The sequence below is a fragment of the Calliphora vicina genome, chromosome X, assembly GCF_958450345.1.
Source record: "Calliphora vicina chromosome X, idCalVici1.1, whole genome shotgun sequence".
NCBI lineage: Eukaryota > Metazoa > Arthropoda > Insecta > Diptera > Calliphoridae > Calliphora > Calliphora vicina.
This window is the reverse complement of record NC_088785.1, coordinates 5,648,128-5,664,574: the sequence shown is the minus strand read 5'-3', so window position 1 is coordinate 5,664,574 and position 16,447 is coordinate 5,648,128. Positions and strand designations below refer to the sequence as shown.

Here is a 16,447-nt window from a genome sequence, read left to right as displayed (position 1 = left end):
ATTTTATTAGAGATTTATTGAATTTTGTTATCATATATTGAATTTAATTTTTCACTTTTTGTTTGACCAAACTGCTGCGAAAAAGAATCAGTAAATATATTTGCCGTGTGGTCACACTATATCAAACACTTTCATAAAATAATTGTTTGATCAAATAGAAAAAAACAGAAAATTATTTGCTCAGCATGGCGGAAAAATAAGAGGAGATTATTTAAATATTTTTTGTACTAAATTAAAGACACAAATTCACTATTTTTTTTAAAACATAAATACATATTCAATATTTCTTGAATATTTGTTATTTAAATTATTTTCACTAAATAATTGCATCAATAAATGAAGTCTTCTTCTTCACATAAAAGTCATTCAGCCTAGGATGACATACTGGGAGAAAAACTAATTGAAGATATGAAGTCTATGTTGCGATTTTTGCAATTTTATGCGATTTATATTTTTATACATTTAACATAGTCTGATGTTTGATTATTTTTTATTTATACATGGAGTTTGTCTTTTTTCAAAATTTAAAATTGCTCATATGTACATATGGAATATTAACTGAAATTTTATACAGATTGCATTTAAAAGCAAAGAAATTTTTTTTTTATACATACATAAATAGTATGAATTGATTGTAATTAAAAAATAATTCTTAAACAGTATGATCTGTTTAATTTTTTTTTTACTGCAGAAGAAGAATATGTCTAATAGCATTTTTCACTTTTCTGATTTTAGTATCATACAAAAATTTTTATTATAAATTTTTAGATAATGCGATTGAATTGGAATTAATTAAAAATTTATGTAAAAAAGGTAAACATTTCCATAAAATTTAACAATATTTGTGAACATGTTCTTATTCTGAATGAAAAAAGTTTGGAAAAAGTCGTGTTCGATTAATAATATGTATTAAAAAACCAATAAGCATTTTTACTGGAATTCAAGTTGATAGCAAGTGTAATTCAAGCCTTGAGTTATAGTCAAGCAATTGAATTACAGTTGTATTACACTTTATTTCAATAGCATTATCCAGTAAAAAGGAAACATAAATTCAAGCCATATGTTTTTTGTTTGAAAAATATTTAATATTTCAAATATTTTTCAAGTATAAAACATGATTACATTTCCATTCAATTTCAATTATGAATTGTGATAGTAATATAATTTAATAAATAAACATTTAATAATTATATTATTAAATTGTTCAAGCTTGTGTTCTTTTCGCGATTTGTTTTCATTATTTAGCGATTTTTAATTTAAGATATAGCAACACTACTTTTGCGATAACACATGATGCAACAGCTGTTATTTGACGCTGTTTGATCTTGCAAATGAATTGCAAGATCAAATAAAAATATACCCAAAATGCAGGAAAATATTTGCTGTTTAGTGGTCACACATTGGTCACATTACAAGAATGTTTTCATATTGGCAAATAAATTTGTTTGACCAAATTCAGCTGTTTTCTTGTTTGCAGTGCAAAAATATTTTCTGTTCAAACTAGAAACATAAAATATTTGACGCTTAAATAAAAGTACTGAAATTTCATAATTCTTTCAAACGTAAAGCAAAATCTGGTAATATTTTACTTTCTAGAAATGTCTTTTTTATTGATGAAAGAAATTAAAGTTGTTTTGCAGCTTTATTTAATAATTATTTAGAACAAATATTACCATAAATGTGACCACAAGTCAAATATATTTTCCCCTTTGTGTGTTTGATAGTATTTCGGTGTAGTTTGATTAAACAAATATGGCAAATAAATGTGTACAGTGTGAACACAAAATCAACCCATGAATTATTTGATGTAGTTTTGATCAAACACATGAAACATCTTGTGTCAAATAATTTGCGTAGTCTGACCCTACCTTAAGAGGTGTTAATGAAAAGTTGAATAACTTTAACAATTTTCATCCGATTTGAAAACCGTGTTTTGTTAAGAACTAAATTTTCTTTATACATTGATATAAATTTGTATATGCTTTCATATCAAAATAAGCAAAAACTGACTGATTTTTTGACACAATTTCTAATGTACTCAGCGAGACCTATAAATCTAATGAGAAAATACATAAAAACGCCTCTTTTACTTGTCCTCAATTTTACACAAAAATAAAAAATAAATAAAAAAGAAAAAGTATTTTAAGCGTTCATAACTTTTTTATAATGATTCGCTTTTTATGTTCGAAAATATAAATTAAAGCTTAAAGCCCCACCTATTCAACAGTAAAAAAATATTACAGAAATACTCATCCATTAAAAAGTTACAAATTTTTGATCCGAAAATTACCAAAATTTTCCACTGTGCAATGCTTGCGATTGTTAAGTGCCCTGGAGACGATCAAATAAACCCATCAATCAGTGCATATGTGTGAGTGTCGTATGCTTGAAGCTTTAGAGGAGACGTACAAATAAATATTTCAATCACCATTTGTATTTGGACGCACTTTTCCATTATTACCAAAAATCTCGGAGATACTGAAGTTTTTTTTGTTAAAAACGTAAAACACATAAAATTAATATTTTTTTATTCCATGCACAGCAAACACAAAGCAAATGAAATTTGATTGTCAATCACGACTGGAGACGATCAAATAATCAGTCGTCAAATAAAAAATCAAAACTTTTTGATTTTCATCAATCATTGCCGACAACGCGTACGGCAAGAACGACTGCACGCACACAACTATGTGATTGATGTGTTTATTTGATCGTCTCCAGGGCACTTTAGAGAATGACACTCATTGGGAATACACCCTCGGAATCTATGCATATTTTCGATAATTATCTCAACATGCATCCCATCCAAACCGAATGATTTGTGGAGCAAATACAAATATGCCAATCAGGTATGTTCTGTAATCCACGTGATTTCAAATCACATACCGTTTTAAAATCACACGTGTGATTTGTGCCTGTTCTGTAAATCACACTGTTATTGTATTTTTCGGTGTGATTTTAAATTTTCGAAAGCACAAGAAAACAGCTGATTCGTTTATTTTAAATGTTTTGTTTTGCAAATAATTTTGTAGAAATATTAAAGTGAAAATAAAAAAATGCCTGGAGCTTCTGTTATATCTTTAATTGAATTAAAAAGAATGGAATTACATTTTATAAACATTTTGCAAAAACTATGGCGCAAGCTCAACCACTATGTCAAAAAGAAAACAAAACAGCAAAGCTGCCACAGTACACAATTGCTTTTGGTTACCACTTGCTTCAACTTTGTTGCATTTTTTTTTCCAATTTGCGCAAAAAACTTAACGCATATTGATAACTTATAATATAATCTAACAAATATTATAAATTTTATGACGAATTCTATAATTAATTTAAAGATATTGAACATATTTTAGACAGACATTAAAAAATTTTAGTCTGGCAAGCTTCCATGTATTTTCGAAAATCATAAACAGCTGACAACTGAAAACAAACCTGAAACCACAAAAGAAATCACAAAAGCAAATAAACTTTTTACAGCAGAAAAGGTGTCTCTAGATTTTTATTAAATTTTAAGTGTTTTTTTAATAAAACAAGTAATTCTATAAGAAAATTAATAAAGGACATATTGTTTAATTTATTTAAATAATTTATTTTAATATTTTCCATGCAATAGCCGCAGAAATAACCAAGTGATTTGAAAACATTAGTGACTTTGTTGAACGTTTTAAAATCACAAAATTATGTGCTCAGAACACCTTTTATGTGATTTCAAACCACTTTTATAAAATGTGATTTGCAGAACATACCTGAATATCTGAGTTAGGCATGACAGCTCCCAATCGTCCTATATACGACGAATTTAATCAAGATTGCGATGCCTTGAGGAAATCAGTTCGAACAAACGTACCATTGAAAGGTTCGGGCGATGTTTCTGATCTCTGAAGAGAAGCTATAGATTAAAAAATTGTCCAAATCGGTCCAGCCGTTGATGCAATTACCAACGAACGGCATTTGATTTTTATTTATATAGAAGATAGAAGATTGTTTATCCACAATGAGTGGCAAGGGTATATATAAGTTTGTCATTCCGTTTGTAATTTCTACATTTCCGTTGAAATCAACTTTCGGTAGCCCCCAAATAACTTACATACATGATTCATACATCAATATATGGGCGAAAATTGCAAAAAATATTATTTTTTTCACCAACAATTTTTTTGTCGTAAATTTAAAAAAAACAAGTAAGAGTGCTATATTCGGCTATGCCGAATCTTATATACCCTTCACCTTTGTTGTGGATGCATTATTACTTTTTATACCCTTCAGCTTCGTGAGAAGGGTATATATAAGTTTGTCATTCCGTTTGTAATTTCTACATTTTTCATTTCCGACCCTATAAAGTATATATATTCTGGATCCTTATAGATAGCGGAGTCGATTAAGCCATGTCCGTCTGTCTGTCTGTCTGTCCGTCCGTCTGTCTGTCTGTCTGTCTGTCTGTCTGTCTGTCTGTTGAAATCAATTTTCTGAAGGCCCCAGATATCTCCGGGATCCAAATCTTCAACAATTCTGTCAGACATACTTTCGAGAATTTTGCTATTTAAAATCAGCAAAATCCGTCCATAAATAACGGAGATATGAGCAAAAATCCGAGACAACCTCTGAAAATTTCATCAAAAAACAATGTATTGCATGCTTTGACAAAAAAACAACAAAGCGTATGGTTGGATGTTTTGCGTATTTTGTTTTTTTTTTTTGTGTTTTGTTTCTCTTGGCGTTGTTGTTGTTTTTTATACAACTAAACGTTTGTTTGGTTGTGTGTTGGTTTTTTTGACAAAGAAACAACAAAACGTATGTTTGGATGTGCAAGCTTTGCGTATTTTGTTTTTCTTTTGTGTTTTGTTTCTTTTGGCATTGTTGTTGTTTTTTATACAATTAAACGTATGTTTGGATGTGTGCTGGTTTCATTGCCTTGCGTATTTTGTTTTTGTTTTTTCTTTTGGTGTTCTGTTTCGTTTGGCGTTGTTGTTGTTTTTTGTGTTCTTGATAAATTTAGGATGCTGTGCGCTGAAAGTGGGCAATGTACATACATACCTATATACTAATTATAAAAAATAATAATGCATCCACAACAAAGGTGAAGGGTATATAAGATTCGGCATAGCCGAATATAGCACTTTTACTTGTTATAATTAGTATATAGGTATGTATGTACATTGCCCACTTTCAGCGTACAGCATCCTAAATTTATCAAGAACACAAAAAACAACAACAACGCCAAACGAAACAAAACACCAAAAGAAAAAACAAAATACGCAAGGCAATGAAACCAACACACATCCAAACATACGTTTAATTGTATAAAAAACAACAACAACGCCAAAAGAAACAAAATACGCAAAGCATGCACATTCAAACATACGATTTGTTGATTTTTTGTAAAAAAAACCAACACACAACCAAACAAAAGTTTAGTTGTATAAAAAACAACAACAACGCCAAAAGAAACAAAACACAAAAAAAAACAAAATACGCAAAGCTTACCCATCCAACCATACGTTTTGTTGTTTTTTTGTCAAAGCATGCAATACATTGTGTTTTTTGATGAAATTTTCAGAGGTTGTCTCGGATTTTTGCTCATATCTCCGTTATTTATGGACGGATTTTGCTGATTTTAAATAGCAAAATTCTCGAAAGTATGTCTGACAGAATTGTTGAAGATTTGGATCCCGGAGATATCTGGGGCCTTCAGAAAATTGATTTCAACAGACAGACAGACAGACAGACAGACAGACGGACAGACAGACAGACAGACAGACAGACAGACAGACAGACAGACAGACAGACAGACAGACAGACGGACATGGCTTAATCGACTCCGCTATCTCCAGAATATATATACTTTATAGGGTCGGAAATGAAAAATGTAGAAATTACAAACGGAATGACAAACTTATATATACCCTTCTCACGAAGCTGAAGGGTATAAAAAATTGTAATATAAATTTAAACTTTTTTTTGCCATAAAATTTTTTCACTTATAAATTAAAAAAATATATAAGATTTGGCACAGCCGAATATAGCACTCTTACTTGTTTTTTTTTTAACTTAAAAAAAAATTAAATATAACACTCTTACTTATTCTAACTCTCCTGTAAAATAACGAAAATATACTATTTAGCATTTCTATATTTGGATCCGCTATTAACAAAAAACCAGAATAGGGAGTGTAAAAATCTAATAATTTCAAATCGGATTAAAAAAAGAAAATTTTATTAAAATCGGACTATCCGTTTAGATCTATTTCCATTTTTTTTATATAAGGATCCAGAGTACAATTGGATATATATTATTTCATAATAGTACATGCTTGTGTTGGTTGGAGATTGAAACTCAATTGCATATTTTCTATAACGTATATCATTTTTTTTCTAGGGTAAACAGAAGAAAATAAAGAAGAGCAAAATGACAAAATTGGATGCACGCATTTTGGGCTTTTCCGTTACTGCCGCCGAAGGCCGCATCAATGTGGGAGATCGTGATTATGGTGATGCACCTTAAGCTAAATGTGTGCTTTGAAACAAAACAAACAAAAATCGAGCAAATGATGTTGCTATTATACTTCAATTTCATTTCTTTTTTAAATTGTTAAACTTTATTTTTTTTCTATTTTAAGTAACTTTATAGATTCGTTTTTAAAACACATTTAATATTTTGCTTCTGAGTTAACATTTAATGTTAAAGTCCAAACTTGATTAACAGATATTATCTTTCATAACAAGCATTTTATTCAATTTTGTTTTTTTGTTTTAGCAGAACATTTTATTTTACATTCATCTAATCAATTCAACTATATTTTTATTTTTTCTTTAAAATTCAGCTGCATTATAAATACAATTTTTATTTTTGAGATATTTAAAACGAAAATGTATGTAATTGTTATATTAACAGTACATTTATATACTGCCAATACAAGTTCGAATTAGTGTGGTTAATTAATTTACTAAAAGAAAATGTAATAATGGACTCCGTACCGTGTGAGAAATGTGCGTGTTTATGAATTAGCTCTTTATACTTTTATTTTATTTACTTCTCGCTATTACTTTGAATGTGTAAATTTTTTAATTTAAATCAATTTGCTTTTAATTTAATTAGCCACTTAATTTTTAAATATACCTTTATTAATATTCATTAAATTGTTTAAATTATTTGGGATAAATGTTACACTTTAGATTTCCTATCGATTGAAATAGTTTTGAAAATTGTTGTTCTTGTTGTTGTATGTTTATCAACAAATATTCAAAAGTTCTATCTATGTTTCATGATTATAACGTCACTTTATAATTATGAGTTCAACTTTTATTGTTTAATGAGTTGGAAACAAGTAAAAAATGTTTTTAAGAACGTCAATAGAAAAATGTTTGCAACTTTATGTAAAATTCCGAATTTGAAAAAAATTGCGTAAAATCAGAGGATTCAGAAAAATGCATACTTAATATTGTTACCAAATTTTACATATTATATTCCAGCTAACCGTATATATCAAGAAAGTTGTTTTAAGTGTCCGATATATTCCGTAGTTTTGGTTCAATAATATAGCAAACATTTTTTTCAGTTTTTTTCCATCCATCGTTTTCTCAGAAGAATAATTATAATTTTGAAACTTTAAATAATTGTTTACATAATTTAAAGAGTCCTATATGCTGGAAACTCTGTTGTATAATTTTTGGGCATTGAATGAGACTTATAGCGTTTTCTTTTCTGACACAATGTGGACAAAATGTTGCCAACATATTTTGTACCATCTGTTTAATTTTTAACGATCACAATAGATCAAAAATCATTACCATTCATGCAATATGTTTATATTTGAAGAAAAAAATTTGAAATTTTATCTTTTTATTAAATTCTACAGAGTCTAAATTTCAATTAAATAGAAACTAAATTAAAAAGTTATTAATGAAATTAGTAAAGCGAAAAAATGAAAAACGCTTACAAAACTAAATTTTTTTTTCAGAAAAGGCATCATTTTTGCCAGAAAATTAAACGCCAATATTATATATTTGTGCACAAATCTACATAGAAGTGTATTTTTTATTTTTTTTTTAAGCATATGAGGAGCATATTTTCCAATAATGTAATATATTTCTTAACAACACTACAACAACAATAAAAACAACATTCCAAGTGACATCAATTGATAATAAGTCATGGGAGATCAATTCTCCTATATGATTAGAAATTTTTGAAAATATATAATAAAATAAACTCACGTTGTAAATATGAAACGTAATTTATTATATTACCAAGCAGGAAAAAATCATCAATTTTTTTTATTCTTTGCATTTACTTTATTGATAAAAAATTTAACAATATCGAAATTAATTCAAGTATCTTTTAAATTTTTTTTATTGTTTACATGAAACATTAATGTTTTTCAACATTGCCAAATGGAATGAATAAAAGTTTCAACCTGAATTGGAGTTTTTAGCTGAGATTCAGGAACAATTGCATCTTTTTAAACACGGTATATAAAACATGTCTTGAAATATTATGGGAATTAAAAACATATAAAAGTTAAAAATCATTTGGAAAATGTTTGAGTTATTACAAATTAATATTCAACAATATTTAAAAAAAATTGTCTGTTATTTCCGAAAGGAATAAGTTTTCAAAAGTTGAAAACCGTTAGAGTTTTTTTTTATTTATTTATTTTCAACAACTTAGCCTTATTGGCCTAACCGGTTATAAATTTCTACTTAAGAAAATAGTTTACATTAAAAAATATAAATATAAAATAAATTAAATTAAAATTATGATATAATTTTTCTTCAAAATTCTGAAATCCCCAAAATATTCCTCCAACTGATTGAGGTAATTTTGTTTTTTATCGATAAACGCAGAATTTACAAAGTTATATGGCCCATAACATAGTCAAAAATAAAGTATACATTAAGAGAAATAAAGTCGATTTTACTTAAGAGTCGACTTTAGGTCTATCATAGACAACCTAAAGTATACTTTTGACGTTAACTCATTTAACACATTTTCTACATTTGAGGTGGCACCCATTTAAAGTCGGTTCAATTTAAAACATACTGTAAATTTGACTATATGTAGTTGCTAAATAATTCAAAGCAGGTTTTTATTTTAAAATTCTTTTTATAAAAGAACCGACTTTAGTGTTTGACTATGATTATCGGCCATAGATAGGATTATCGGCCATAGATGACTATGTTCCATAAATTTAGAAATTCCTCTTTTCAGATTTCCGCTTCTTTTTGTTTAATAATTTCCTTCAAATTCCTCCTTTTTATAAAAACCATATGGTCACGTATTAAAATAAATAATATTTACTTTTAGAATGAATTGAAATAACCAATAACATTTTACGGGAAATTTCCAAATTTTCTTTTTAACTGATATGTTAATAATTATTAGTTCAAATTAGACTTCGAAATAAATCCTAGTTCCCATGAATAATTTTACTTCCATGCTATTCTGAATGAAAAGTTTAGAAAACATTTTCTAGTGAAAAGAAAAATTGATGTGTTTTTTTTAAATTGCCTTAATTAAACCTTAATTTCTTTAATAATTTTAAAAATTTAAACAATGATATGTTTTTAATTATCTATTAATTTTAAAATAAATAAACAAATTTTTAATTAGCTTACTAAATAGTTATTTCGAATTAACATTATCTCCCAGTTCTTGTACGTCTAACGATGGGTCTTACACATTTTTTAGCCAAACTTTTCTTAACGAACATTATATTCGACTGGCAGTAAATGTTAAAATTTCTGGATGTTCAAATGTTTTTATCGCCTGTGTATCATTTAATTTGCCCTCAGTAACATTTAATTTAACCCATAAAAGCAATTAAATTGTTCTTCGTATATCCTGTTTTTCTTTAAAGTGAATTATTTCTTTTCTATTTATTTAAACATTAATGAAGAAGTATATATTTAGAAAATATTTTTGTATGGACGAATAAAAGAAAAAATGTATGGCTTTTTTCGTAACATGTAATTGAAAACAGTAAACTCCTGTAATTGTTATATAAATAGTACATTATATACATTTAAATATATATATTGTTAATGTAACTGTAACTCTTAAAGCCATGTTAAATATTTACAATATATAACAAAAAATTCTTACATATAGAAAATAAAATGCTTTCATACTGTCATTCATATATATGTATATACATATATATGCTAAAGATATACATATGTATATACGTATGTACGTATGTATACAACTTATATGTATATACAACATGCATATGTATAATTTTTATAATTTAAAAATACATATTTGAATTAATAAAATGAATTATATTTAAATATCTTATAGACATCCAACTGTTATTACCTTCTATATACATTAGAGTGCTCCAAAAAAATAAAATTGCGAATTTTGACCGTCCCCCCCTCTAGAATGGTTCTATGTATTGTAAAACTCGTTGTGAAAAATATTAGGATGATATGATAACGTTAACTGGTGCCGCAACGACGCTGAAGTTTTGAGGTGCATTTACAAGGGGAAAAATGCATTTTTTTCAGTTTTTGTAAAAATGTTGGCATTAAATAATTACTTTTGCAATTTAATTTAAAAGAATCGAAATGTACACATAATTGTCGTTCTAATAAGATATAAAAGACAAAAATTGGTTAAAAAATGTTAAAGTTATTAAAAATCGCCAGGCCATTAACGTGTCTCAGGCCACTTGAACAAGAAATGTAGAAACAAAATTAACATATTTTGATAAATATTTTAATAAAAGTACATTTTTACTTAAAATATTTCCATATTTACTTGTATATGAGTTTTTGTCTTCGTAGGATACCTTTAACCTATTCGGAGGTATGACCAAACAAATTTAATTTTTTAAAGGCAGTTTCAAAACTCCAATTTCAAATTTTTAAAAATTTTGTTAAATTTCAAAATTTTTTGATCATCACATTGGGATTTATTGAGAACATAATAGGTAATAAAAATATGAAAAAAGTATGAAATTACCTCCTATAGTTTTTCCGTACATGCGATTTAAATTTTGAGATTTTCGAGAAAAACTAATTTTTTGGCTTATGAGCCGAATTTCTTTATTGTTATGATTTTTAAGCAAAAGCTATTCAGAATATTATATTCCAGGTAAATTTAAAAAAGTTTTTCTAAAATCGGAAAACGTTAACCCTGGTGAACTATCACGGCATTCGATATCGAGTGCACGTTCGTGCAGAAAACATTTTCGATGGCCGCAATGTTTTGGATCACGGTAGTCGATCGTAATTTATATTACCTATTACTATTTTTTACATTGCTGAAGCAATGTAAAAAATAGTTTCAAAACTCCAATTTCAAATTTTTAAAAATTTTGTTAAATTTCAAAATTTTTTGATCATCACATTGGGATTTATTGAGAACATAATAGGTAATAAAAATATGAAAAAAGTATGAAATTACCTCCTATAGTTTTTCCGTACATGCGATTTAAATTTTGAGATTTTCGAGAAAAACTAATTTTTTGGCTTATGAGCCGAATTTCTTTATTGTTATGATTTTTAAGCAAAAGCTATTCAGAATATTATATTCCAGGTAAATTTAAAAAAGTTTTTCTAAAATCGGAAAACGTTAACCCTGGTGAACTATCACGGCATTCGATATCGAGTGCACGTTCGTGCAGAAAACATTTTCGATGGCCGCAATGTTTTGGATCACGGTAGTCGATCGTAATTTATATTACCTATTACTATTTTTTACATTGCTGAAGCATATGACAATATGAAAATCAAAACAAAAAAGGAAAAATAAATAAATTTGTGAAAAAAGAAGCATCGGCCAGTGTGCAAATTTCAGAAAGTTTTTTACTTTGATTAGCAGAAAGTATCATGTGCAAAGTTGTGAAAAACGTAAACAAAATACGAAACAAATTGTGGCCCAAAATTTTACAATTTTAAAATAAAATACAGTGAGTGTCACTCAAAATCGTACAACATATTTTTTTTTAAATATTATGAAATTATACAGGCAATAATAGGTGATTATATAAAAAATTAAAAGTCATTTTATTAATTGGAACAAAAAATATGTATTTCAACAAAAAAGTTAACAAAACCTCAATTCCTTAAAAAAATATTGATGAACTACTGCCTGAGTAGACGTCTGTTTTTTGCTAGCTAGTCTTTTTCTCAACAAAAATCTAAAAGTTCATCAATTTAATAAAGTAAAAATTAAATAAAAAGTGTCTATCGAAATAAAAAGTGCGCCTTTATATATTTACCAACTTTTGTTTGTAAAAATCATAAATTTCTAAAAATTAAATAAATCTGTTGCTGCTGCTGGTGTTGCTGTTTGCTGTTTGCTTATTGCTAATTCTATTTTTTTATATACATACATATATACACATTTGCCGCCATTTGGTGTACATACAATTTAAATCAAGATGCCTGCAACCAAATCTTATAAATGTGACACCTGCCAACTCAATATTGGAAAAACGCAAGCAAGTATTCAATGCAAGTCTTGTGATTTGTGGTATCACGCTGAATGTGCCAAAATTAGCGACAAAGCACTGTCGCTCCTCAAAGACAATAAATCTCTTTCCTTTACTTGTGTGAAGTGTGAGCCCAATCCGACATCTGGCCTGGAAAGAATGTTGCGTGAAGAGATTCGTGTTTTGAACTCCAAAATTGATTCTTTTTTGCAAAAAAATGAAGATGATTTGAATTCTATAAAAAATGCCTTTACTGAAGCTGTCGAAAAATTAAAATCTGAAGTTACCTCTTGCCGTTATAATCTGCAGTCTGATATTATAACATGTAGTAAGCAAATGAAGCAAATAGATGCTTCTACTTCTGCAAAAATATCACTGCTTGAAGATGAAAACAATGTTTTACACAAAAGGCTTAATCGTGGAGACATCGTTATCAGTGGTTTACCTGATGGTCTGAGTGATCTTGTTGCACCTGTTATTATCTTATGCTCAATTTTTGATGAAACAATATCTTCCACTGATATAAACTTTGCTTGCTACATGTTTAGTCGGAAGGCGATTTTAGTAAAGTTCAACAATGTGTTTTTAAGAGATAGACTGATGAACGCTTACTTTAAAACTAGATCGTTGAAGTATTCAGATGTTATGGGCGGTGTAATTGAAAGCCGGATATATCTAAATGAGCATTATTCTCCAGCTGGCAAGCTGAACTCTTTGTGCAGGCGTTTACTACAACAAAAACTTATAACGAAATTCAGATTACTAAATTCGGATAGACTTAAAGTAAAGCTGACTCTTCCCAGTGGCAATGAAGTAATCTATGGTGCTGAGGAATGTGCTGGATTGCTTAATGTTGATCATAACAACGATGCAGCTGGAAAACCCTAATGTATTCTATATTTTATTGGTACTGATTTATTTCTTTTTTTCTCTTAATGAATCTCTATACATGGGAATTATAATTAGCTTGAATTTTATTGAAATTATGGCAATGTTATTTGTTGAATTTCTTTTTTGTACTCTTTTTTACAACAAAATTGGCTTAAAACTAATTTTGAAATAACACTACTTAAATTACTCATGCAATTATTATTCCCATGTAACAATAATCAATCATTTATATATTTATTAATTGATATCATTAATAGTTTAAGACTAGCTATGCTATATGAATTTGTATATATTTTAAAGATTTTTTTTGAATGTTTAGTAACTATAATATCTATTTGTTTTGGTTCCCCCCGTAATATTCTTATTTTACTTTGATGTCTTCTAACGTTAATATTGGTCCAATAATTAGTGGTGGCAAGAAAATTTTTTCAAAGCTATAAGAATGACCTAAAAATTGCTCACTTGAATTGTCAGAGCATTAAACCCTCGGCAAATAGTTGCAAGTTTGATGAACTCAGAAATATCTTGAGATCTTCCACGATTGATGTTTTTGCTATATCCGAAACCTGGCTCAAACCCTATATTTCGAATCGTGCTGTAAATATACCTGGATATAGTTTTTTTCGTAATGATCGTATTGGTTCCAGAGGTGGTGGTGTTGGCTTTTACGTTTCTAATAGTTTGAAACCTAAAATTGTTTTCAAGACTTCTGTTGTTGGTAGCTGCGAGTCATTATTTTTGGAATTTTGTAGTGATATTGTGAAGTTTGTAATTGGAGTGGTATATCTGACTGTTTTTGAAAACTATCATTTTCAATTTCTATCAAGTTATTCTAACGTTGTAATTGTTGGTGATTTCAACTATAATTTATTCAACACTTCTTATTCGGCTTATGTTCGCTCTTTATCTTAATATTCTTCATAATTCGCTGCCTACTCATTTGATGTGTCACATGGTTCAACATCGTTAATCGACTTTATGCTATTTAGTGACAGTTCAAGACCTACATTCTCCGAAAAATTTATATGTCCGGCAATTTCACATCATGCCTTAATATGCGCTGCTTTTGATTTTAATAAGTTTCTGATACAGCAAGTTTATGAGTATCGTGACTACAGTAACATTGATTGGGAAAATTTGCTAATATTTTTGTCTGAATTTGACTCTTCTATTATTTTTCATTCACGTGAAGTTGATATACTGTGCTCCAATATATATTCATTGCTTTATAATTTACTTTCTTTCGTTCCTATTGTTAAAAGGAGGATTAGATATACTAAGGATTGTTGGATGAAATCTAAGACTATTGTTTTGGCTATATCCTTAAGGGATTTAGCTTTTGCTGCTTATAGACAAGACAGGTCTACTAGGAATTGGAAGGTTTTTTTGCAAATATCGGAATAAGGACAAAAAAGTTATTCGCAAAGAAAGAGCTTGCTATTATTCTGCATTATTTAGGGAACTTAATACTGCTGGCTTGTGGAAGGTCCTCAAGTCTTCAGGTACTCTAAATGATCAAACTTTATTTGATAATTGCTAATTGCATTAATAACTATTTTGCTAATAATGGGAGTACTGGTGATTCTGAACCTTTTGATTTTGGTGCTTCAACTTTTTCTGAAAATGCCGTGTCTTTTCGTAGTGTAAGTGAAATTGAGGTATTAGAGGCTTTAAATAAAATAAAGACATCTTCCGTTGGTACTGATAGTATCTCTATTAAATTTATTAAGATTATGTTTCCTCATATTTCAGCATTTTTGACACATTTGTTTAATACCATATTTATGCGATCCCAGTTTCCTGCAATGTGGAAGATTGCACGTGTTGTTCCCATCCCAAAATCTAAAGTAATCAATGTACCGGATGATCTTCGCCCTATTTCAATTTTGCCTGCACTCTCCAAAGTACTGGAGCATCTGCTTAGACAACAGATTCTTGAAGCTGTATCGTTGAGCATTTATGAGTCGCAGTATGCTAACCGTAGTGGACATAATGCTATGTCGCATAATGCACGTCAGGCATTGTAATAATAATGAGATGCTAAATGTACTTGTTTCTTTAGATTTTTCTAAAGCTTTTGACTCATTGACTCATTTTCGGATGATTGAAAAGCTTAGGGATCAATATGGATTTTCCAGACCTAGTTGTAGGCTTATATTATCATATCTTAGTGGTAGATCGCAATTTGTTTCGATAAACGGTATAGATTCTGACTTGCTCCCTCTGAGTTCAGGTATTCCTCAAGGTTCAGTTATAGGTCCTATATTATTTATACTCTATGTCAATGATCTTCCTTCTAAAGTTAACTCTAATTTGTGCAAATCATTTATATTTGCGGATGATGTTGTTTTGCTCTATTCTTGTGCTCGTGACTTTACTGATGTATTGGAAAATAACATAAATTTTTGTCTCCGGTCTGTCTCTGATTGGACTAGAGATAATTGCCATAACATTTGGCGCTTCAACTCGTTTTTTGTTGACCTTAATATTTTTTTCGACGCTGCACATAGGGGCAAATATATGTTAAAAGGGGCGATAAATCAACCACTGGGTTTTGATGTAAGTTATTGGTATCATTGAAAAGGTAATTTTCTCTAGATTTCAAATATGTAAAAATATTATAACCCACCGAACAAAATAAAGTGAAAAATACTGAAATAAAAAAAAATGGATTTTTTTTTTAATTTTACTAATTATTTTATTAGTCATTTAAAATACATTAAATTACATTATATGTGATTTTAAGAATAAAAAGTAATATAAAATATTACAATTATTCTAATATAAAAGCATCATTTTCATCACTACTATCGTATATATCGCTTTCATCTGAATCTTCAGTTTTTTTCACGTTTGCGACGTGCCGAACATTGATCAAATGGTAAGGATGGACGACCTTTATTTTGAGTTTTAATTTTAGGAAACATAATTGAAGAATTTAACCTCATTTTATTATTTTTAACGAACGTGTCTCCTTTCCTATTCGCATCTTTCCATTTTTGTATGTATTGAACTTTAAAATTATTAAATTTTCTTAAAAATTTAACACTTTTCACTGCCACTTTAAAGTTTGCTTGTTCTTTAATATTTCAAATTTTTTATTTAGTCTTGAAA

At 28.4% G+C, this 16,447-nt stretch overlaps 1 protein-coding gene across 1 annotated transcript in view; it reads left to right on the top strand.

Moving 5' to 3' along the window:
* Gyf (GIGYF family protein Gyf) overlaps nt 1-10,303 on the top strand; it is a 59,095-nt gene extending 48,792 nt beyond the window's left edge. The window contains exon 8 of the mRNA XM_065514740.1: nt 6,379-10,303. Coding sequence (XP_065370812.1) covers nt 6,379-6,504 — 126 coding nt within the window. The 3' untranslated portion in view covers nt 6,505-10,303. The remainder of the gene's footprint in view (nt 1-6,378) is intronic.
* Nucleotides 10,304-16,447: the final 6,144 nt, after the last annotated feature.